General features: G+C 43.0%; 2 protein-coding genes across 2 annotated transcripts; one reads left to right on the top strand and one right to left on the bottom strand.

Annotated features, from left to right (window-relative positions):
* Positions 1-123: 123 nt before the first annotated feature.
* On the top strand, positions 124-18563 carry mmp28 (matrix metallopeptidase 28). The gene is made up of 8 exons (XM_075473637.1): positions 124-398; positions 1582-1658; positions 2270-2457; positions 8619-8840; positions 9547-9792; positions 14021-14170; positions 14309-14476; positions 15066-18563. Exons 1-8 carry the CDS (start codon positions 255-257, stop codon positions 15458-15460), a joined length of 1590 nt encoding a protein of 529 aa, XP_075329752.1. The 5' UTR covers positions 124-254; the 3' UTR covers positions 15461-18563.
* fam124b (family with sequence similarity 124B) lies at positions 17046-25252 on the bottom strand. Its single transcript, XM_075473635.1, has 7 exons — positions 22795-25252; positions 22375-22406; positions 20847-21056; positions 20193-20588; positions 19780-19976; positions 18920-19067; positions 17046-18345 (listed from the first exon to the last, which is right to left on the bottom strand). The coding sequence occupies exons 1-7, from the start codon at positions 22863-22865 to the stop codon at positions 17744-17746; spliced, it is 1656 nt and encodes a 551-aa protein (XP_075329750.1). The 5' UTR covers positions 22866-25252; the 3' UTR covers positions 17046-17743.
* Between the last annotated feature and the right edge of the window lie 61 nt (positions 25253-25313).

Genomic DNA, 25313 nt, shown 5'->3' with positions numbered 1-25313 from the left:
AAGTCTGCAATAGTGAAATCAGAGCTTAGTAGGATTGGCATCCATTAAAGCTGTCGGTATGAAGAGCTGCTGGTATTTTTGCCTTGAGCTCCCGTGCAGGCGCTCACAGAGGGGCGGTGCTGGTCCTCCACCTCCTCCTATAATAATGCTCCGGGCTCAGTCAGTCCCGGCAGGGATGGAGACCGACTGCATGCAGCCTGTTGCTGACAGCAAGCGGAGTCAATTATGAGGACAACAGTCGAAACTCGGCAGAAATGCGCGGTGTGGTGACGGCGTGTTTATCCCGAAATGAGCCGCCGACCTCCAGGCGGGTCATGAGGAGAATTTGGATCCTGCTGGCGGCGGCGCTTGTCGCTTCTCACGCTGCCCGGGGGGCTCCGCAGGTCGTGGACCCAGAGGTACTCCTGTCAGACACGATCTCATCTCAAAATGACCAGAGGACACATGTCACACGTAGCTTGTGAGACACTGTGGAGATGTAAACTAGGGGAGCTTATCTTTATTGTACTGAAGCTTTATTGTAACTGCTGCAAACAAGCTTGCACCTGACAACTTTATTACGAGAGAATAAGACCTCAGCTGCGCGAAGTTCTACTAAACTTTGACACAAGTCTGACCTCAAACAGATCAATAGATCCGATTTTGTCAAATATACAAGATCAGATTTATACAAAGGGAATGTATACAGCTTTAGACATGTAGTGCCTGATGTTAAGGGAGAGGAAAGTGAACTCATTTTCATGTATATAACCTCCATAAAGGGGCAAGAAAACACAAATTAGACTGACTCAATCTACACTGGGCTGTTTCCTGAATGCTGAAGTTAAATTTATTCCAGAATATAGTTCAAGCCAAATACATATTGATAGAACATTGTATAATGGCAAAATGGAATTTATTTGAATTTATTGCAACATGTATAATGATATAGGAGACCTGGCACAGACAACAGTCTGTTGCACACAGCCTCCATTAAAGCAGCAACAAATAATATCAGGCTGTTGCAGTTTTAACTAGACTTTTCCTTCTTCTAAAAATAAACCCATCTGGCACTTTTCAGTGACTAATAGGACAAAGGAACATTTATGCTTCGCGCTCTTATTTGCCGAAACACGTCCGTCATCTCGCAATTTTGATTTCCCCCCACACCTGTAATTACAGCTGTTGTCTGAACACGAAACATTCACACAGAATATATTAAACTTTGGCAAATCTCAGACCCCAGTGTAACATCTGTTGGTCAGGTACCCTGCAGGTTCATTCTAAGAGCATTTCACCCGTGTTGAAATGAAGGACTGTTCTTGGTTTGTGCGCTTACACAGAATTCTAAAGTCTAAATAATAGCTATGATTTTTATTTAGGGACACCCCAGAGGGTTCTTTGTTGTATGGGTGGTCCACATGTACACACAGCAAACTACAGTAGATATTAAACATCATCTTTCTCTCTTTATCTCTTATGATCCTTGTGAAGTATGCCTTCAAAATCTTCTCTGTCTTTTTTTTTTTCTTTTAGAAAATAAATTCACTTCATTGAACTTTAAAAAAAGTTTTGCACTAACATGCATTATTGCTGTTGCAGGACTTTCTGGAAAAGTACGGCTACCTCCATCACGACCACCACATCCACAATGCAGTGGAGGTGCAGTCGGCCATCCGGTGGGTGATAAGAGGGTTCCCTCAGTGCCTTCAAATGTTCCTAGAATGAATGTGGTATGATTTAAGAGCGCGTGTACTTCACCTGGCACTGTCCTGATTCAGAGACGCTGGTTGTGTTTAGTGTGTTCAGCATCAGGGGGAAGGGTGGGCTCAATGTGAGACAAGCCTCGGGCTGAATGGCGGTGCGGGGCCGTAAAACACACCCTCATCTGTGCACTGGGAAACATCTCCTGAACCCTTTCTGAACCATCGAGGAATTTCAGGAACCTCGCCCTCTGGCCCATCCACGGACTGTACTGTAAACTGGGAACTGATTGAAAAAGCTTGATGAACTGAAAGCTTGTAAACTGTGTGCAGCTGACATTAATATAATAAGTCAAAATGCTCATCTCTGGCATTAACTGTAGTGTGATGTGAGCTGATGTTTACTGCGTACATCCTTGTGATGACCTTTTTCCTGTTTTTCAATTGTTACCACATGTAATCTATGACATAATGACCCACTTTGTTCGTCCACCATCACCTGGAAAATAGAACCAGTCGCAGTCCAAGCTGTTAACCACATCACGTGTCTCCATTCAGTGCTGGTCAGCAGTTTCCTCTCTCTGCAGAGAGTTCCAGTGGCTGTCCCGTCTACCTGTCACGGGGGAACTCGATGGCGCTACCCTGCGGCAGATGGCAGAGCCCCGCTGTGGCGTGTCAGACGAGGGCAGCCAGCAGATCTGGGGACACAGAGTAAATGTCATCTTTACTGGCAAGAGACGCCTGCTGCACCGCAGGAGGCGCTCTGCTGCGCAAGGTACTGTTTGCAGTCCGTAGGCTTATCAGGCGTGATGTTTATGTGCATATTTCAGAGTGTTTTTATGCTGAGGGTGGACCTGTAAGAGAGCCAGTATATCACGCTGAATGTGGAGGCGTTTTATGTCCTTTTGTGGTCTTAAAGAGCCAAAAGCTAACTGGGAGGACCCACCTTTCTAAAGCAAAGCACTAAACACAGTTGAGGGTTGTAATTAAAGCTGGTGGAGTGCCAGCCCGAGCGATTCTTGCCTTTAGCACCAATTGCACCACTTCACATCATACAACAAACAAACAACAAATTGCACTGTTTCTGTTTACATTTGACAGAGTCCTAGAGTTGAACATGTTTCCCTCCGTGCTGTGAAAGCCTTAAGGTCGCCTGTAGTCAAAAAGCCTTTAAACCTGCTGTTATAGCTTTCAGGTCAGGCATGATTTGAGCGATATGTCAGAGGTCTCTTGAGGAAACAGTGACTGTCGCTTAGATTGCGTAATCGACTTTTTGCCATAATTCCCTGTTGCAAGTGATTGATCGCCACAATTTTTCTGCTATGAGCATTCTCTGGTGAGATTTGCAGACTGAGCTGGCTGAAGCTTTGAGGATTGAAAGTGTTTAACGGTGGTTAAGAGCTCTGCCAAATCATTTGCGGATTCCACAACGTAATTGAGCTCAGGGTTCCACGCTCCTAGTTAAGGGTGTTTTATGAGGGGGAAACCCCTCACCCCCGGATACAAACCAATGAAGCAAATACTAAATGCATGCCATGTTGTTGTCAGTTCAGGCTGCTGAACTGTACTGTAACTGCCTTGAATGTGTCCGTTTGCCTCCTAAAACTGCCTTTGTGTGTAAATGTGATGTTTTCTGTCACCATTTTCCACATCTCCACTGTGAATGATCAACCACAGCATCCTGGGGACAGCAGCGGGAGCACCTCTCCTCCCTCCTCTCCATCTGTTCGTGCCTCCAGCCTCATGAGGTGTGAAGCCTCTGCATTCCTTTATGTCATTGAGGACGTTGACTAATGTTCAGGGAATGCAGCGGTGGCTGATGTTTGCTGCTGCCTCTTCATGTCAGTACCTGACCTGTTCCCCCTCGGTAAACACATTCATAACTCCATAACTGACTGACTGACTGACTGACTGGATTAAGTTGTTTGCCAAACTGGTTGGCTGATATGGCATTGGCCGAATGGGTGGATATCATGCTGAGTGACTGACTTTTCGGATGGTTCTCCTCCCGGTGTCTGTCTTGTTTGTTTATTTGAGAGCCAGACGTGACTCATGTACCAGGCGTCAGTACTGTTACACAAAGAGCAGGAGATTCTTTTACACCCTCAAGTCAAACCTCTCACAGATCTAGCTTAATATATCCACTGATTGAGTTAAACAGTATAATTATGATGATGCACAATGTCGTACAACCACCGCCTTAAACTCAAACAGGAGTTTGAACAGCAGGTATTTTTCTGCCGGTGGCTGCAAGAATCCTTTTTTGGTATATTTGCTGCATGTCCAGTTCACACTTTTGGTCTGAAAGATTTAGAATGGGCAAAATGCCAGTAAAACATGCACTCAGAAGGAAAACGTGTCAGATCTGAAGGTTTTTATCATGTGCAGTTATTTTCCCGAGTGGTGTGGCTCAGAGGAAGGCATTCCTGACTGATGTTGGTTCACTTTGGCAGGAAAGTGTTAAGATTAGCTTTAAAGGAAATCTTAACACTTTTCACAGATTCTCTATGAGCTTTTTTTTTTAAACTCTGGCGACAGAGAGACAACCTATTCTGGATGACTTAAGATGCCTGGAAGGTTCATAATTTATCACATCTGAATTGTATTTTGGCCCTAAAACTTTTAAAGCTTTATAAACCAACAACAATAGTTTAAATGGACTCTTTAACTGTCAGGAAGCCAGACAAGAAACCTCAGGACCGGAGAGACATGATCAACTACTCAGCAGACAGATAAATCTACTTACAGTTGTCAAAACTACTGAAGGTGATTTCATGCACCAGTTTTTCTAAATGACTCTGAGTCTGAAAGACTCTTTTAGATATTCTTGAGGAGATAATTGTCTGACTTTGTGACTGGCTGTGAAAATTCAGGTCTGACTCCATAATGACACCAAGTTTTCTGGCTTGTGGTTTTCAACATTGCAGACTGAGGTTTAGCTTATTCTTCTTCCTTTGTTCTAAAGACAACAACCTCTATTTTGTCTTTATTTAATTGAATAGAATTTTGCAACACACACTTGTTTGTTTGTTTATTTGTCCAAGAACCTTCATGAGTGTTTAAAAGGGATTATAATCACCTAACGATATGGCTTGTGTGATAATTGTTGGTAGTTCACTGAACTTTTGTGACATGTTTTGTAACTTTGCATAATCTGAGCAAATGGGAACTTGTAGTTGAACAGAAGATGCCCCAGAACAGAACCCTGCGGAACTTCATGTTCTTTTTGAAGAAGACCTGCTCAGATTGTAATTTCACCAGAGAAACGTTTCATATTTACTTTTTCTGGTATCAGAAGTTTTCAGTTAGGACATCTAGTATGCTTTAAATTGAGGTTATCCGTGACTTGGACTCATCATTTACAACTGACCTTGACTGCAAAATGAAGCCTGCGGCCACAGCAGCACAGGGATGAGTCAGACTTGTTCACTCTCAGCTGGGGTGCATTGTGATTGTGTTCAGTGCGAAAGCAGCCGCTGCCTCCGAGCTTCCAGGAAACTGAAAACAGACCTTGACATGTAGAATCTGAAGGTTGTTCGCTGTGATATTTACCAAACTGACATTCCACCAGCCTCGGACAGCTTTTTAAGTGCTGTAAATGTGGGTGTTATTCACAGTGGTGCACTTATGGATCTGTGTCCTGCCCTGCAAGCTCTTAACAGCCTATTTTAAGACAACACCTTTTACTATAATGTTACAGTCTCTTTACAGCAGACACACAGATGAGCAAAACAAGCCGTTAAGTAAATAAGCTGAGTGGCAGGAACAGATTTGGCAACTATTTTGACATCGATTCTTTGTTCATTTTTCCACATTTTTCCTTGTTCCATCTCAAGTGTGACAATCAGCGGCTTCCCTCATATCGTTGTCCATTGAACCTCTTTGTGCTTTCCTTTAGGCCAGACATGACAAGTCACCAAACGTGTCCTTGGGCTTTCTGAAATCGTGACGAGCATTTTAAATGCTGGTTGGCCTAGCAGTCGGAGATATCTTGTGTGTGCCAAACAGCCTCTTAACACCAGTAACAAACAAAATCTCTCTGCAACTCCACAAACAATAACTTTGGCTATCAGATGATCTCGGGCCTTTCTGCACTGCTGCTATAGAGGGCATCATGTTAATCGCTTCCATAAGGGAAGTCTTGGAATGTCTTGTGTATCGGACTTCCTGGCTTCTCCACTGTCCTCAGGGGACCTGTTGTTCTGCGACCGTCTGGGATTGAAAGAAGGCGTCTGAGCTCTGCTCAGGATGCAGATCTACACACACTGTGTGGTAACGGGCCTAATGCCCTGAGTTAATCTGGGAGGGAAAATTTGGAGCTGAGATGGGAGAGTCTAAGAAAATGACCCACAGCTTCTGGTCTTTTGTCCTACTGGGAGCCTATCCAAGCATCATTTCACATAAAAATCTGACTTCCACAGGTCAGCATTAACAGCTAGGTTGCAGTCTTACTTTTCAGCATCTTTTTAAACATTTTCTCATGAATGTCAAATGAATGTATCACCGCCCCACCCCTGTTTGGTGCCTCCGCTTCTGCCGTGTAATATTTCTGTGAATTGTGGCAAAAATGCTCAGCATCAAGTGTATTTAACACTCCAACATCTGTTTGTGCGTTTACTCACACAGAGACACATATTGATGTCATTGCCAAACCCATGCCTTAATGGCTGTAGATATGCAGATATTTTTTCGGTCTCATGGGTGCTGATTGGGCCTCTCTGCAATTCACAGTATGTAGTACATAACTCTTGCGTATCGCTCACATCTCCTCTCCGCTGAGCATTATTTAAACAAGCGCTAATGGCACCAAAATAACTCACATTTTAAGCCTAAAGTTGTCTGCAGGCTGTACGCCGGAGCAGCAGTGTGTAATGCAGATGTGAGCAGACCTCCCAAGTACATTTGGCATATTTAGAAATATTTTGGCAGCTGTAAATGTGCGTGATTTATGATGCCTCTTCATAGAAAAGTGGGACCCTTAAAGCTTTGTGCTCAGCTTGTTGGAGGTTTATGGTGAATTTATGGACAGTTTCAGTCCAGGTTTACTGTGGTGGAAGTTTCACTAACAGCTAAAACTATGGTGAAAGCATATGGTTTTTTTTTAGGACTTTGCCTGGATTTATTGTTCGAAAAGGGAAATGAGTCAGAAAACGTTTCCATATTACCTTTAAGAGATTAGTCTTAGTGAAGTCAGCAGCCCCGCCACTCTGACTCTGACAACACGCAGTGTGCGGATGCGTCTCCTGAAAGGTTCATATCATCTGATGACTGCTCTCTGCGAGGAGGTGTTATGTTTGCATATTTTCCACACTGCTATATGTTGCAATTATGTGTATATGAATAGATAGGAGTCATGCAAATTAAAGGGTGACCGCATTTAACCCCGGTCCATCTGTTCCTGAACAAATGTGAGAAGTTTGTGGCACATAATTATGTCTGAGTGCTGATACCACAGACACGTGTCGAGGTAAACTGTTTACTCGAGCATGTACTCAGAGTGCTTGTTAGTTTATCCGTCTGTAAGCTGACATGGTGGTCGTCCTCTCATTTGGCTCAACCTGTTGAACGCAATAGGTTTCACTTCAAAGCAGGACGGCTGAATACCGGATATCAGAATTTATTGTACATGATGTGAAACGGCAACCTTGATGAAAAATTTCTTGAATGTTCTTGGAGGATCCCTTTGCAAAAACCTTTGGAGATCCTTCAAAATGCTTCCAGGTTTCCAGGTTTTCTGTTTGTTGGTTTAGTTGTAACTTTTTAGAACTCACAGGGAATGTTCAATAAATGGTTCCTTCGTTATTCTGGTCGAACTTCAGAATAGCTTCAGGGACCGTATTGCTAAAGTTAGTTTTAGGGGATGTTTTCTAAATGTTCAACCAAAGTTATAGTGCGAAATTTTGTGAAATCTTTGAAGAACCTTCAAGGTACATTTGGATAATTGGACATAATGATAAATGAATAATGAATTGGACTGTATCATTGAGGGACCTTGAGATGACATTTGTTGTGATTTGGCGCTATATAAATCTACTAAATTGAATTGAATTTGTTGAACCTTAAAAGAACCTTTTATAAACGTTGTCTGAAAGCTGTAGAAAACTTTTTATATACAACAATTTAACCAGGTAACAATGTAGAATACAAAAACTGTAAGTCTTTTAAGGCGGCATAAAACCAGGAAAAAAACAAAGAAAAAAAACAGCCGAATTAGTTGAATGAAAACAAATTCTGGATTTATCAAGAAGCACGGAAAATAAATAAAATCCCTCCACAAATCTTTTCTAGCGAATCAGTGAAAGCAGATCTTGTATCAAATCTTGTATTAGTAGTTGGCATTTTTTCTGATTATTACTCCAAATTCTTACTTATTTTAACCATCATTAAAGCTCTCAAACAAACGTCAGCATCCTGTAATCACAGCAATAAGTTTAGTTTAATCTTTTTCGGGTTTTAAAATCCACGTCAACCCAACTTTAAGAACCCGAAAAAAAGCGCCTCAAAATTCTTTTAGGTCATCAGAGCTAACTTTGATCAGCTCTTTCTGATCTCCGTCAATCGCCCATTTTCTAATGGAATGTGTTCTTTTTAGTGAGCTATCCGTGGCTGCTGCCAACATCTGCTGCCATTAAGAGCTGTGATAAGAAACACAATTTCTTTAGACGTGAATTAAACTAAAGTGTTAGATATAATGGTAAAGCATTTTTGTTATTTCGGTCCAACGTCAATGACAAAGAATAAACAATCAAATGTTTAACTCTGGTTACTGGAGTTCTTGGTTTGCTTGCCTTTACTTTGCTTGTTGTTTCACAATATTACTAGAAATAATGTTTAGTTGACAAAGTGCAGAAAGTATTGTCTGTGAGTTTGTGATTAGTAAGACTGTAAGCTTCCTACCTGCATGTCTCTGTTTGTCTCTCTGTGGGTGTTCTGCAGCGGAGAAGTGGTACAAGCGCCATCTGACCTACCAGATCGTGAACTGGCCTCGCCACCTGTCTCTGGGCTCGGTGCGGCTGGTGGTGCGCTCTGCATTCCAGCTGTGGAGCAACGTGTCGGGCTTGGTCTTCCAGGAGGCCCCCGAGGGGCCCGCAGATATCCGGCTGGCTTTTTACGAGGGGGACCACAACGACGGGGCCAGCAACGCTTTTGATGGACCAGGTCAGAAAACACACCAGTTTGTGGTGATTTCTTGATGATTGCTGCATATAACCAGGTTAAAGTAATAGTCTGACATCACATTATGCTGCCATTTAAATCCCACTGGCTTACATTTCATTTAGATATGTAGATTTCTGAGGGAATTAGCATACTGATGCCACAAATGGAGGGAACTCGTGGGAATTTTTCTGAATGTAATCAATTGACACCAGTTTTCCTGTTTTATTTTCCACATGCGGCTTTAAAGTTATCAAAATCATCCTATTCCTACCCATCTGATAGGTGTGGCTTCTTTCAACTCTTCATCATATCCATCTATCTATATATATATAGATAGATACATGGATAGACACTTCAGAAAAGAAAAAAAATGTAAATCACATTACACAACATTTAGGAAAACCACATAATGGAAAATGCCTCAATGAAATGGAAACCGCAGTAACAACTTCTCAGAAAACAAAGAAACAAAAAATGTATAATTTGACCTGTTGTTGGTCTCTTTGTTCTGTTTTGCACATCAAGGCTACTGTACACTTGCAAAGACAATAAAATCAATCTGATCAGAAACTGAGCCCTTGCAGTTAACTTATCAGACACAGTTTGTTGAATCAAGCCATCGCGGACATTTGTAGATATGCAACATTTGTAGATATGCAACTTAGCCTGTGAGAATGTAAAAGTGTCCTGACTGGTTGACATTCAGGGGGAACCCTGGCTCACGCCTTCTTGCCTCGCCGAGGCGAAGCCCACTTCGACATGGCAGAGAGGTGGACTCTGAACGGACACAAGGGCCACAACCTGTTCATGGTGACTGCGCATGAGGTCGGGCACACTCTGGGTCTGGAGCACTCGCCTGTGCGACACGCGCTCATGTCCCCATACTACAGGAAACTGGGCCGCAGCCTCGTTCTGAGCTGGGACGACATCATCGCGGTGCAGCAGCTCTACGGTGAGAGGCTTCATTTGTGATCTGATTCTGGGTTTGCGGTAACTTTGAGCCCATAGATGCTGTACGCGGGTTTGTCATAAAACTGACGAGCGGCATTTCTCATCCGGGTGAAAAAGTCCAGGTTGAACATTGAACGCCACTCGGGGGATGTGAGTTCTTTGTTGAATGAGATGTGCGGTTCTAAGGAGAGAGGAGGTGTTAAATGTAACACCTTCTCTGGACACACACACTTTTACATCTTTAACCTCAGTTTGAAGTTTGAGGGGTGGCAAAAAAAGCTCTTTTTAGAGAGCAGATGACACGTGTGTGTGTGTGTGTGTGTGTGTGTGTGTGTGTGTGTGTGTGTGTGTGTGTGTGTGTGTGTGTGTGTGCGTGTGTGTGCGTGTGTGTGTGTGTGTGTGAGAGACCGGCCTCAGAAAGGGAGTACATATAACCACCCGACCTGCCATGAAACCGGATTATCTTTGAGGAAACCTACATGTAGAGCAATTTTTTAATGATTAAATCAGGAGCTGTGAAAAAGCCAGGAAGCCCACAACCGCAAACACAGAATGAGAATGAACAGAACTGCAAAGGCTTTTAAAAATTCTGAAGTCCTGAATACTTTTAAATGGCAAGTTGAATCAATCTGGAAAGTCGACATCTTCTGTTTCTCTTAACTGTGCACGCTCAGAGCTCTTGGGTCATCAAGTGCATTGCTAATAATGCAACAAGCGACAGCAGGCGTGAGGAGAGCAGAAAACCTTCTGCAGTATTCCTGGCAAACATCGGAACAACATTGTTACGACCCGAGGGTCGTATAGTATAGTGTGTGTGTGTGTGTGTGTGTGTGTTTAGGGCTGCAGCCAGGTGAGCTGTCCCAGCTGTGGTTGAGTAGTTCTAATCAGCTGGGGTACTTTTAAAAGAAAGTGGAAGACGCCACCCTGCTGCCAGTGGGGCCAGCTGTTGTTGGTGTGTTTTTCAGTAGTTTGTGCCGGGTGTGAAGCGGAACTCTTTCAGTGGAAGGAGGGTGACTGCTTGACTTTGGTTTTGGTTGTTCTGTTAAACATTCAAGCTCTTGTTTTTCCTCAGCAGGTTCCGTTGGGATTGTGTTTTTCTTTTAGGTTTTGTTTGAATAGTGTTACTTTTCATTTCCAATAAATAACACTTTAACATCACCCATCAGTTCTCATTGTTTTATTTCCTCAGCCCGGGACACTTTATTGTTACCCCGTAACAAACATCCAATCAAAATCACAACATCCCCTCTTTGTGCTTTTAGTTGAGTTTAACTCTGAGGCAGGATGAGTCTGCTCTGTGTCTTCTCAGCTGCTGGTAGAGGAGGGTTTACACAGAGGGCAGCAGAGGTGGTGCGAGTGTCACAATAACACACTCAGGTCTGCCTACGTACTGTATATTCTTATTATGCAGCGTCTCCCACAGCGCTCACCTGGGAGTTTCTGTCAGCTTTGTTGTGATAGATTACTGGTGTAGTTGCAGAGTGTGGGAGCGTTACATTACGACTTTGCGTATGATAGTTTCTGTTTACTGTGAGCATGCTGTCCCTCCCGGCATGTGTAAGGCAGGTTTACACATGTGCCGCTCGGCAGAGTTTGCTTTCTGTTGTTTTTTGTTTTTTTTTCCACCGGCTTCCACTGTATCAGTTGCAAGAAATGCCTTCAAGTAGTTTTGCGCCACGCATAGCTTCTGAGCTACATGTGTGATCATGTGGTGCTTCGAGTCAACAAAAAGCCAAAAGCATTTTCTCTCTGCTTTGACCGTGGACCCGCAGCTGCAGAGGGCCAGCGAAATCGCACAGCGGGAGGCAGGAATGTGTGCAGTGCTGCAGGATAGTCACACAATCGTTTGAATAATTCAGCTATGAACTTTAGATTTGGCTCAGAAGAAGCTCGATGGCGGGCCATGACCCGGCGACTCCCTTTCCTGCTTATTACCTGAGGAGTCCCATCTGCTCTGTGTCTGGAAATATTCTGTCCTTGCCTTCCAAAAATGGTGTTTACCAGCCTCCCTAATTAGCTTTGGATTGGTTCATGACTCGGCCACATCATGAATTAATTGTTACTAAAGAGCAGCAGTTGCTTTAGTAAAGCCTCACCTGGGAGTGTCTGCTTATGGGTCTTAGATGAAAGAGTTCATCGTGCTTCACAAACACGATCCAGGATACTTTCAGTGGCAGTCAGGTGGAGTTTAACAGCCTGTTTTTCTCTGTACACTCATCAACATGATTTCAACCCCGTGGCAGTAATTTCTCCAGACTGCAGCTGCTCCCACGTAAATGTCAAGCGGCTCCACAGACAGATACAAACAAGAGCAGCAGCTGACAGGACTGCTGGCACTGCAAAAATGCTCCATCTGCTCAAAGATATAAGCTTTGGACAGAAGTGTGTGTGTGAGAAGCATTGCTGTTGTTCTGCGATATGATGAGATGCTCATGCGAGGCCAAATTAATATCTCCAGGAACATGGATGTGATGTTTCTAACATGGGATACAGTCCAAGTGTTTCCTTTCTCAAACATTAGGTTGAGTATTCATATATTCAAATGAGAGTAAGTGAACCAGAATATGAGAGTGGGCCTAAAAAAAACAAAGAACAACACTTTGATAACAGCAACACATGCCTGGAAAAGTTGCATGATGGCAAAGGTAATAGAATGGATCTAAGAAATGAAAAAAACATGCAGAAATGCGGCCGTCTTCCTTTTGGATCAGCTACTCTGAGATGACCTGAGGTGAGCTGGAAAACTGTCCTGAGGACAGATGAATCAACACTCAAAACCCTTTTTTTTTGTTTGTTTTTGTGGAAACAGTGGAAGCTGCGTCCTGAATGCTAAAGAGGAGACTGACTGTCCGACCTCAAAAGCCAGCATATGTGGTGATAGAATAGAGTCGAATAGAAAAATACTATGTGGGTCTTACAGATTTGGATTTTGCTCTCCCATATTTCTAAGAAAATACCAAACATGTCGCATTTCAACATTTGATATGTTCTCTTTGTACAATTTTCAATTTGGATTACTTTCAAATCTTTGCAATCTGCTTTTATTTCTATTCTAATCAGCACACCAAATTTAGGAAAATGTGGTTATACGTTTAGTTTTACTTGTACTAACATCACATCAGTAAAATTTGATCTAAGCTGCCACCAACATGTTATGTTGCTGTTTTATCATATCACATTGATCTTTGTCAGACCAAAGTTCAGCTGTGAGGACAGACTAACGATGAATTAAAGCAGGCCTTTGTGCAAAAAAAGTAGTGATTTGTCAAATTCCCTTTTAACCTACAAATGTGACCATTTCATAAAATATGAAAAACGTTGTGTATGAATTATTCAAACTAGCTCCACATCAGTCGGTTGACACAGCGTCTCGCTGGTTATGGCATCAGGGGAAAATGTAGAATGCAGGAACGAGTGAATCCCGCGAACGCGTCCTCCAGCACTGAAGAACGTGGCAGAGCACGGGGAGGGAGGCTTTCTGTTTGAGTAAAGTCCGACATCCACTCCTTATCTCCACACTGTTATCCACTGTGGTGTGTATATCTATTTTTCCTGCAGTCTTCCTCCAGTTCATGGGTGTGCTGATTTTATCCACTTCCAACACAAATGTTTGTCCAGCTCCATGCAAACAAAATGGCTGTAATCATGTCTAAAGCACTATCATTTACTCTTAACCTTCAGTCTGCTGTGCTCACCCTTTTGTTCTTTATTCTTTTGATCTAATTCAGCAGCAGAGGTGTGCGTATGATGAGGCTCCACAGCCTGAAGTCAATAGAGAGACTCTTGCTTCGGTGCTAAAAATCAAATCAGTTTGTTCAGGATTCCAGCATGTCTATCTAATGTCTATTGTGTTTATTTCCTGTGCTGTATAATGTCATCCATCAGTATACATCATACCAACCACATCCTGCAAAGGACAATTTAAGTGTTAACATTTCCAGGTCTTGTTTTAGAAGAAAACCTCAACTGTTTGTCTTTCCATTTGTTCCCATAGTGTCTAATTTACAAAGCACTTACATTTGGCAATGTATGGGAAATGAGACTTGATCTGTAACAAACATATTTTGATCCTTAATTGGTCACTGGAGGTCATAAAATCTGAATCTTTAAGGCATAACTCAACCACTTGTGGGGAATTTAGGGATTTTGACATGAGCCTTCATCATTTAAGGCCTTCAATGTGGCCGTAGAGTTGACTATATGTTAGTTGTTTATGTTGGATCTTTCAGGTAAACCGTTGGGCGATCGCCCCGTGCGGTTGCCAGGTCAAGTGCTGCATGCGGTGCTGCAGGAGTGGGAGTTCACAGAGCTTCAAAAACAGCGTAAGAATTCAGGACTGCCGCTCTACTGCCAGGGAGTCTTTGATGCCATCACTATAGGTGAGCTCCAAAGACAACACTGCCAGAAAATAACATTTGGCCTCATCTGTTTTCACTGATGCAGCCGAAACTACAAAAATATCAAGAGCAAACAGCTCTAGGTCAGTTTATCCTTGATCAGGTGTTTTTTGTGTCCAGACCAGAATGGGACCGTGCTGGTGTTTCGGGGCAGTGTGTACTGGACAGTGTCAGCTGGGGGCAGTGTGAGCGGCCCACTGCCCCTCCGTCAGCGCTGGTCTGACCTCCCACAAGCCATCGAGGCTGCTGCCTTCTCCCCGCTGGACTCCAAGTGGTATTTTTTCAAAGGTGCCGCTTCATCGAGCTCAATAATAGGACTCGCACTTCCGTTTGAAGACATTCCCTGACCTATTGGCGAGCTTCCCATTTCTGTTAAATCCCTGAAATAGATTCTCATGAACCTTTTTGAGGAGCAAAGTGGTATTTAAAGAACAAGCAGCGCTGAAGCCTCAGCCGTTTTAATTAGCTGCACCTTGGTGCCAAAAGGCTAATGTATTGCTTGAAATTCCTGCTGAGAGCCAAGAAGCCTGACAGTTAAATATAGATTCTCTTATCTGCTAAATGCAAAACAGTTTTATTTGAAGTATCGTGCCTCTAATGAGGCATAATTTCGACTGCATAAATCACGCCCTGCTCTCAGACAGGATGTTACATTTCCATAAGACGCTGCTTCCCATCATCTGTAAGAGTTACGGTTAGCTTTGAAAGCGTGTCCTCTAAAGTTATGGGTGTTGTGATGCCGTGTGAGCTCAGAAATAATAGGACGCATCTGTACAGCTTCTAATGATCACATCTGATTAAAAAGGTGTATCAAAGAATAAACCTTGGGGACTCTAGTTTTGGCATTAAACCAGTCTATCTCTCTCATGTTGTGTAGGGAAGAGGATATGGCGCTACACAGGCAGCATACTGGACCCAGGCTTCCCCAAGAAGAGCACTGAGCTGGGGCTCCCTCGTCACCCCGACTGCGCCTTCTATTACGCTCCTCTGGGTCACATGGTGCTCTTCAAGGGCTCCCGCTACTTTGTGCTCGACCTCAAAACTTTGCGGCAGGAGCCTTACTACCCCCGCCGACTGACAGACTGGACCGGTGTGCCACAGGGGACCAATGGCGCGCTGACCCGTCCAGACGGCCGCCTTTACCTGTTCAGAGACCAGCGGTACTGGAGGTTTGACCCAGTGAAAGTGCGAGTCACCAGAGAGGGCCAATGGGCCAAGCATCTGAGCTGGACCGGCTGCAGCAGCCTTCCTCAGAGCAACAACATCCTTTGACCAGCAGAGGGAGCAATAAGATCAAAAGTGCACTTTGTGGACATACTGCGTGTTGTATCGTGCTGAGCCTGCACTCAGTTTAGGTTGCATCAGGGGTGTTGCTCAGACTACTTTAACACTACTTGATTAATACGGTTTGATTATTACTTTATGTATATATGTATGAATAATTAATATACGGATTTTATGGAAAAAAAAATTGGGTGGAGGCAATTTCACACAAAAGGGAAGTGTCATGCTTTCTGAACTACATTTTCTTTGCACAGTGACACCGTTTCCATCAAACAAACAGCAGGTTTCCATCACTGCTTCTGCAATGTTACCCATGTATGCAAGTATGTATGCAGCATGATATACACGTGAGCTTTGGCCTGGGATTGTATGTTCCTGCTTATAACGAGCTACAGCTAAAAGCCTGAACCTTTCTACAATGTGTGAACAATTAAGTGACTGCTCTGACCTTATCGTAGATTCTGCAGACAATAGAAAACATGAATGCCTTTTGATACTTTACATTAAGGTACGTAAAATTATTAGGCAGCTTTTATCCCTGGGTCAGGTAAGAAGAAGAACAACAAAAAAAGTTCAATTAAAACATCATGAGAGGACCAAAAACAAACAAACAAAAAAATGGACAAAAAAGTGGACAGATTCAACGATCGGGACTTTTGGTGGAGCAAATGGATGGATGTGTGCTGCATCACTACCGGACAGACGACATCACTTTAAGTACACCTGAGGTAGAAATATGAGCCGATACAATAAAGGGTGGACGAGTTGGACCTTTGTGGGTTGAAAATGGAGTGATGGTCAACTCCAAAAACCTGCTGCCGATTTCTACAACACGCTTTCTTCAAGCAGCGGTACAAGAAGAACTCTGCATCATTCAAAAAGGCTGAAGTGTTTTTGCAGAACAGTGGTCCATCACATTTATTCAGGTTCTCCACTGCTCAGAGATAGTAACCAGGGCAACCTCCCTCACTTGACTTAAACCATCTCAAATGTCCCACTTACAGCGCAGGAAGCTTGCAGCTCCTTAAACGGGAGGCTGCGGTTTCTGCTTCAGGTCGAGTTGATTGTGAACAGATCAAGAATCCGACTGAGTTGCCTAATAATTGTGCAAACGGGTCACTTTCCCTCTGTGTAACATTCCCGTTTTAGATTCAACAACATTTTACTTTTGGTCATGCACAATCTGGAAACATACCTGCCAGCACACTCAAGTGTTAAGTCTTCAGATTTGATGTTTACCAATGAGGGTGCTTTTCTCCCCCCTCCCCCCTGTGCACAGTAAACACTTGTAGGTCTTTCCAACTTTTGATTTGAAAGGAAAAATGTAAAAAAGCTGCTGTTGTGAAAGAAACTAGTTTAATCGGGATTATGGAGCTCGTCATTGTATAATATGATGTTTTTAACTCAACATTTTTTGTTTTGAAACCGCTGTGGTGACCAGGGGGACTCCATCTGTTTAACTGATCGGTCCAATCCGTGCTTTGCTTGCAAAGTTTTCACTTAAGTTAATCTGTTCGCTGATCCCTCGGCTTAGTGTGGACTTACGATAATGAACAGTGAGTAGGTTTGCTTAAAAAAAAAAAAAAAAAAAAAAAAGCTTCTGAGGGGAAACATAAAGGATCAATTAAAGGAGTTTCAATCCTCTTTAATACAATAAGTTAGCCAGTTCTGATCCACCAATTGTACATTTAACCCAAAAATACAAAAGCGAGAATCATCATTTGAAATGCATTTAAAAAATTTAATTGAAAGCCACAAGATTAGACTGGTCTCAGACCTGTGACAGAGACTGATACAGCTGCACTGGTTAAATCAGACTTCTTATCATGATAAACAGCAACACCAAAGACTTCCTTCCCATTGACATCAAATGTTAGCTTTCCAAGCTGAGTGATAAACCAAGACTCCCATCAGTACCACTTAAATACAAAAGTTACTTTGTTATTCACTGAGCTACACTTTAGCATAACAGCTGCTCAAATCATTATCAAATCTAAATATAAAACTAGGTTTCACATTCAACACTAGAAGCTGTACAGTTCCATGTGACTCACCTTGCAACAAGCTCCTACTGGGTCATTGGGCAGTGTCATTGTGGTACCCTCATGGGGACAACTGGGACTGTTTAAGGAATTTGGACACTTCTGGGTGAAGAGTGTCACCTGCTGCATCACTGTGGTGTCCTTTTCATCCCAGAGCCGGCCTCGCTCATCAGGCTACACTGCTGGGTCCTCTGGTTATTATCACAGCTTGTGTCATAGCGGCAGGAATTTAGATGAAGAACTCATCGACCGGCTCGTCATTGTTTGTACGTGCGGACAGCGGCTCAGCAGCAGTCCTTTTCTCTGCCAAGAGCCTGCTTGAGGGGCTCTGTCTTACTGTGGTGGTCCTGCTCTCAAAGGCTGCGTCTGCACAGCCACCCGAAGCCCACGTTCCTGAAGGCCTATGTGGGGGCATGTGTGCCCGTGGCAGGCATTCAATCAACTCCTTGGCCAGCTCCTCGACAGATGAAGCCCCGACAGCCGCAGGTCTTTCAGATTGGAGAGTCATCAAAAGGTCGATGGAGGAGGAGCGAGTGAATGATCCGACTGCCGTCTCTGCGCAAGGACAGATGGCAACTCCTGTGTCGACGTTGGTCTCCGACTCCTCCTCATCTTGTTCCAGAAGAAGATGGGAGAGAGAGCGAGTGATGGAGGGGCGCAGAGGGGAGTCGAGGTGATTGGAGGTCGAGAGCTGAGCTGGGCTACTGCGCTGGGACGAGTAACAGGAGCTGCCAGGAGGGGTGCTGCAGCAGCTTCCTGATCCCAAGCTCTCCGCTCCAACAACTCCTCCATGAAGCTTGTCCAAGAAAGGCTCGCTGCGCGGTCTGTGTCCTGCCAACAGCCAAACACACACCGAGCCGTGTCACAGAAGTCTACTGTTTTACAAAGAAAAAAAAAAGTCCTCAAGTGTGGAGGAGCAAATCAAACTATCTGGTGTGGTCTCATTGTGTAGGTGACTGAATGGTATTCGTTTTACACATTCCAATTAAAAATGATGTAATAATGTAACATTGGACTCTTTTTCACATTATAAATATTTTCCACCAAAAGATCTTGATGATGATTTGTTAGATAAAAGTTATGCCCGAGACGGAAAATGTTCATCAACCCTTTGTATAAAGAAGAGGTGAACTTGCTTGTATAACAGTTTTCAACATTAGGTGCCTCCTTCATTTTTTTCGATAAAATTACAATCCTGGAACAAAACAAACCAAACACTTAGCACTCAAATCACCAGCATTTTAAAAGAGGTGAGGAAGAAAGACTATTGTCAAATCATTTTAAATCCAGGAACCTGCGGGATAGATGAGGGGACAACAATTTTATTACTTGTCCTCCCGTCCATCAAACCAGGTAATAAATCTGTGGCAGCTTGAACTCCCTGTAGTTTTTCTTCTGTGCTTACCCTGCCCGTGAGTTTGCCAGGACAGAGGGGTTGAGAGGCTTTGGCCCTGTCCTGAACTCCTGAGCTGCCACCCTCGCGGGGACACACTCGGGCAAGTTGGGGGAAAAGCGCATGTCAGAGTTCGTTGAGGTTGAGTTGGGGTTGTCACCTGCAGCACAGAAGGACAGGAGGAGCAGGATTATGATTTCCACCAGGACAACAGATTTGGTTAAGTAACTTTGACAGAATTAACAAGCATGTGTGAGATTAACTTTTTAAGATAACCATAATAGCAAAGCTAAAATTAAAAATAGTTCACCTTTCTATTGTTGGGGTCATTTGTTATTTTAAAAAGTTTTCATTCTGCTTTGTTACGTCTTATCAGGTTTGTGTGATGCAATTGATGCTGCCTATCAATGTCTGAGGGATTATAATGTCCCTTTAAAACGATTTGCAGTCCATCATTCTACAGGGAAAAAGATTTTCTGCAAGTGGAAAACATTGAAGATAGTTGAAAGTATTCCCAACTAGTTCACATCTAAGTTTTGAAGCTTTGAGAAACTGCAAAAAACCAAAAGAGCTACATCAAGACTCTACAGACCTCAGTTAGCATGTTAAATGTTGAAGTTCGTCTTAGTACAATTAGAAAAAAAGACTGAACAAGAGTGGTTTATTTGGAAGTGCTGCCGAGAGAAAGCATTTATGCTCCAAAATGAACATGGCACCATAGCTTAGGTTGGTAAAGACTTCTGGAACAATGTTCTTTGGACAGATGAGACCAAAGTGGAGATGTTTGGTCATAATCCCCAGCAGCAGGTTCGGTGAACAACAAATATATGAGCACAAACACCTCAACATTACATACATCAAGCTGTGCTTACCTGAAAGAGAAGCTTGTTGCCGTCCAGGTCTTCTGTCTGCCAGCGTGTGGTGCTGATGGGGGTGCAGGGGTTGGGTAGGAGTGGGACCAGTTGGCCTATTTCTTCAACACTAAACTGCAGGACGGCAGAGCTGCACGGCTCCACTCGAACCCCCGGTGACAACTGCTTTAAGGCCAGCTGAAGGCACAGTCCTGGTTCTATGTGCAGACAACACAAGGCAGAAGGGGTGTGTTGATGGAAGCTATTTAAATAATTCAATTGTTTTGTTCAGAAATTGCATTAGATTCAACATTGTTGTTTATCTTCTGAAATAACACTCGTAACCCTCAGCCAATTTAAATGATGAATTACATTTTACAGTGCAACAAATGCAAATACAACAGTTGGTGACAGCAAACCTCTTAAAGTCTCACCTGTGTGGAGGGTGAACCAGCAGAAGCCGGTCTTCTGCTCTTCTGCCTGCCGTTGCAGCACCGTCTCATAGAGCCGCACGGCGTCTTCATAGTTGTCATAGCCACTGTAGAGTGTCACACGCAGTATTTCTCCTCCACAGTGCACAGGTCGTACCCCCCACACTGGCATCCCTGCACCTAGACAGTAGAAGTCTCTGCTGGGCAGGAGGTAGGGCTGCAGAAGAGTGTTGGAAGCTAAGCTGCTTGACGTAATGTGGATCCCTCCCGTCCGGCTGCCACAACTCTCAGTGTGATGGTACTGCCAGGGTGGCCGCTGGAAGAATTCCAGCACTTTGAGGATGCGTTCCTCTCCGTAAGCCTCGTGGAGGAAGAAAGTGATGGCCAATGAAGGATAGCCTGAAAAGTTTTGGAAAAGGTTTGCTCTAAACTCTTAACAAAAGCGGACACAAGTCTGGAAGGCTCTCATTATGGTATATAGAACACCGATTTGAGGAATTGTTGGCATGAAGGCCAAGCTCATTTAATTTATTTTTCATAAACATGCTTTCATATGTAAATTCATTTTTTACTCAAAACAAATCTGTCACATGAGATTGTTCCTACAAAACATTTACAGTATGTTGTCACGCAAGTCCTCACACTGTTGGGCCTCACCTGCCACAGGACTGAGGTGGGTGTAACTTCTGAAAGGGGCGGCTCTCTCTGACACATGGAAGATGCGGAGGCTTGGACAGAGCCAGCGCAGCAGGCGATCCAGAGTCTGCTGCAACAGCAGAGAGTCTCCAGGGTTGGCGAGCAGATGTAGGTTCATCAGCAGGAGCTGCTGCTGCTGCCGCTGCCTGACCCGCCTGGTCACGAGCTCGGCTGAGGTCACACATAAACACAATGCACAAAAATATGTCCGTACATGCTAGTGATGTCCCATCAACATAACCAGTGGAGACAAATAGTGGCTGACCGTCTGTTCATGTTGGAAGTTTCAGCGGCGTAAAGGTAAGTTTTCATCTGCAACTTCTTCAGGCGTTTCCGAGGGAGGAACCGTTGGGTTTCTCTCCATATTTCTGTGAAGTTGTACCAGTACTATGCAAACTCCATGTAGACGACTTGTCTCATGACTTAAGAGTTCCCTCTGGCAGAAGTTACAGACCGTTTTTACATGTAACAAGAGTTACAACGTAATATTAAGTATTACTCAGGAAACAGTTATATCTAACATATTTCTGCTTAGTTCAAATATAAATAAATCTGTAAAAAAGTAATCATCCAACACGGAGACCTCAGTCTCCTGTCATATTTGCAAACACTGGTTAGCATAAGTGAGTTTGTATGTTCTGGGATAAGCACCAGCCTCCCCACCACCCTGAATCCCACTAAGTGGGAATAGAAAACGGATGAATGGTTATGTTGTGTCAGGTTAATTTTGGGAGTCAGTGGCAATCAGCCTACTTTGCTAATAATGTCGGGATGGGGTGGATGTGACTCAAGAGTTGGAACAGTGGTCTGGCAGTTGGATGGTTGGTTGTTTGATCCCTGGCTTTGACTGCTCCTAAACATACAGTGTACATGCAATTAAAAGATATCGCCACGTTGGCTTTCAAACTAATTTGGTCGCAAAATGTAAATGAATATAGGAGTGCCAGCAAACCTCAACGTTGTGGAAGAAAAGTGGGACAAAATCCCCCCACAGCACTGTGTGGAACTGATAACATAACACAGAAAACAATTATGTTAGGCTGTAGCTGCTTTGACAAGCAACTAAATTATAGGGTGTACTTAGTTTTTCCACACACTGCTTCTGCATTTTCTGCCTTGATTTTGTAAGATAAATAATGACTTCATGTAATAAGTCGTGTGTCGTGGTTCATCTCAGGTTGTATTGACCTCATTTGAGGACCTGGTCACCACTGGCTGATTATTTTAGGTCCTGACATGTAAAGCATCTCAAAAGATGGTGCGCTTTATTTTTCACATGACTGTATGGATGCTTTATTTATTTATTTATTTATTTATTTATTTATTTAACTTGGCTCATACCTTGGCTTTTGCTGAGACATTGTTAATAATTCATGTTTCTAACCTTGCAACCTGTGACAGACAATTTTATGAGAGTATATACACCAATTTAGCAGTATGCCACTTTAAATTATGTGCGGATAATTTAAGAAATAAATAAAATACTCACTGGCAGACGATGACATCCTGCTGCAATCAGATCTGAAAAAGGGAAAATTAAAAGCATATGGGTGCCTGATTCACAGTCACTGGAGGAAAGGCAAAAATCTGTCTCCATCTTGCGGTGGTTGGTTTGGAAACCTGCCACTTTGCTTTGGTCACCATGACAACACTTTTTCTGTTGTTAGCTCGTATGGGCTGAAAAAGTTCAATTATGACAAAAGGCGATTAATAAGTACAGCAGTCACACAAACGAAAGGTCTGGGTGCCAAGACGTTTCAACTATTTAGGTTCCTGGCTTTAAATAACGATTTTTTTTTTTACAATGAACCGTCTGGGCCAATATTAATTTCCATTTTGAGTGCTGCTGAAACGCAAAGTTGGCTAGCTAACGTTAGCTCCGAGCTAAAGCGGAGAACAGTTGACTCACTCGGCGGTTTCAGCTCCGGAGTCCGCGTTTTCATTGTCGATTCTCTTTATCACCGCCGCTCTTTGCCACATCGTCCGGCACACACTTTCACATGTGGTCCAATGATCCGGGCAGAGAGTTTGAGCGGTGTTTGCAAGAACTCAAACTTGGAGAGGAAAGCATCCTGTTCGATTTATTTCCACGGGCTGCCAAACAGGGAGAGAAAAAACGGACTGGGATCTTACTGGGACTCTGACGTCACCAGGCAACGATACACACCGTTATGTTAAAGATGAGACAAAAACTGGTGGAGTTTCCTGTCGAGTTCGACGTAAATGCATGCTGGAGGATGTTTTAATAGATCCAGCGAGTAAAGTGTGGGGGGGGGAAAGGGAGCAGCAGAGGTGTTGCTGCTTTAAATCCAAAGCCGCCTTTAATAATAACAGAGAGCAGATGGCATGAGTCTGACAATATGGGAAGACAAAGGAGACAGACCAGACGGGCTGGAAAGATTTAAATATGTAGGGGACGTGAGGAGGGCAGGCACCGGAAATTAAAGACGTTGTTTGTGAAAGCCTCGTTAAGAGCATTAAACTCTTACCTATGACACACAAGCTTCATGTATACCGAAAATAATAATAGTCTAGTCTCGACACATCCCTTCAATGTTAAATAACCAGCTCATTACATATCATAATATCTGAAAAAAAAAAAAAAAAAAAAAAAAAGCATTTCTACTCTGAATGTGTCGGGCAGGATGGGTGTAGGTGTGAGGTTTGGGAACATACATGTTCGGTAAATGACTGGTCGTCCATGAAGAAGTCAGAACAGATGAACGGTGTTCGAGTTGATGCAAACTAAAGTTTAAGATTCACTTCAGTCGCAAATTGATTGTCCTTCCAACCTGAAATTGTGACTATTTTCTCATTACTGCTCAGGTTGAAGACTTACCCCTTTTTCAATTAAATTCCAGTAGGCTGCTTTGATATGTCTTTATATCCACAGGTCGTCCCCCCCCCCAAAATCAGACACACTGATTTGGTCTGAATGAACAAAGATCTTATTTTTGTTTCTGAAACAACAAATGATTGTAAAAAAAAAAAAAAAAAAAAAAAAAAAATCCTTATTAATAAGCTTTAAAGTCAACAACAGAAAAAAAAGCATATTTTTTTCACCATCTCAACATCGTATGAGACTTTTTAAAGAATTCAAAGTGCAAGCAACACTTTTAGTCTATAGAACAAATATGTTTTTATAGTTACATGATTTTGGCTTATGGCTGCAATTTGAGTCACCACGAAAAGGGATGGGATGAAAGCTTTTTCTCAGCATCGGGTAACAAGAGGGTAGAAACCTCCAACGCTTCTCAGTGTAACGGGAAAATGATTCGACTGTGACACGCCGCATCTCATTGCTTACACATTTCCTTATGAACACCAAAACCAAAGGACGTTAAATACAAGTAAATCTTCAAGCATGAAGCAAACAATGCTCTTTGGATGTCTGCCAAATTCTCCACAGCACAGAACATTTGAATGCGGTTTCCCATTTAAATGAAGCTTCAATTATGGCAAGCGAGGAAACCATTCTACGGCTTTGCTGAGGCTGTCTTGTGCAAGATGTTTTTAGGGGGTGTAAAAAAAAAAAAAGTGCCTTTTTTTAACTCTACATTTAATATGATGAAAACAAGGCCCTGTACAATCCACCTTCGCAGTGAGTACAATTATTATTTTACAATTTGTACACATTAGAGCATGGTGCTTCACTGGTTCCACCTGTTCAAAATGCAGTCAAGAAGGAACAAAAAAAAACAACAAAAAAAAAATCCTCTTTGAAACCTGCACCACAAAGAGTTTTTCTTTTTTTAGCTGATCAAACAGCAGGCCTAAAGTGAAAAACGTGCCAAATATTCATGGCATTTTTAAATGTGTCATTCCCCCCTTCCGACTGACCCCTTAGATAAAAGCATGCCGTGAACCAACAGCCCTTGATCTCTCTGGACACCAGTACAGACCTGGCCCACATTACCGAGATTGACTTTAAATATATTTCAGTCACGTGAGATGAACTGTATTTATACGCAACGTTAAAATGCCTGCCCCCCCCCCCCCCAAAAAAAACAAACATCCTTGCCACATAAATTAAGAAATCTTCATGGCGTGTTTCACTGCAGCTGTAAACCAGGTCTGTACTGGTTAACAATTCATCTTTTTTTTTTTTTTTTTTTTTTAAATCTAAAAAAAATCTTCTGTGAGGAAAAGGCCATTACTGTCTGTCAAGCTGTACAGCCGGAACTGTGCCACGAAACACAAAGTAGAACACATTGACGTTAACATTTAAAACAGGGGAGTGACTTCAAATGTTTTCTTGGTCTCCGTGTAGCCACGTTTGCTATATGCGTGTTCTTGACAGTGAGTGGTTAACTGGCAAACAGGCTCACCGAGTTCTCTCCAAAGGCCACAAGAAACGGGAGTTTATACAAAACTAGACCCCCCCCATCCTTTCATTTCTCTCTGAAGAAATCTAATATTGCTAGAAAA

The sequence above is a fragment of the Odontesthes bonariensis genome, chromosome 9, assembly GCF_027942865.1.
Source record: "Odontesthes bonariensis isolate fOdoBon6 chromosome 9, fOdoBon6.hap1, whole genome shotgun sequence".
NCBI classification, from domain to species: domain Eukaryota; kingdom Metazoa; phylum Chordata; class Actinopteri; order Atheriniformes; family Atherinopsidae; genus Odontesthes; species Odontesthes bonariensis.
This window is presented reverse-complemented; position numbering and strand designations above follow the sequence as displayed.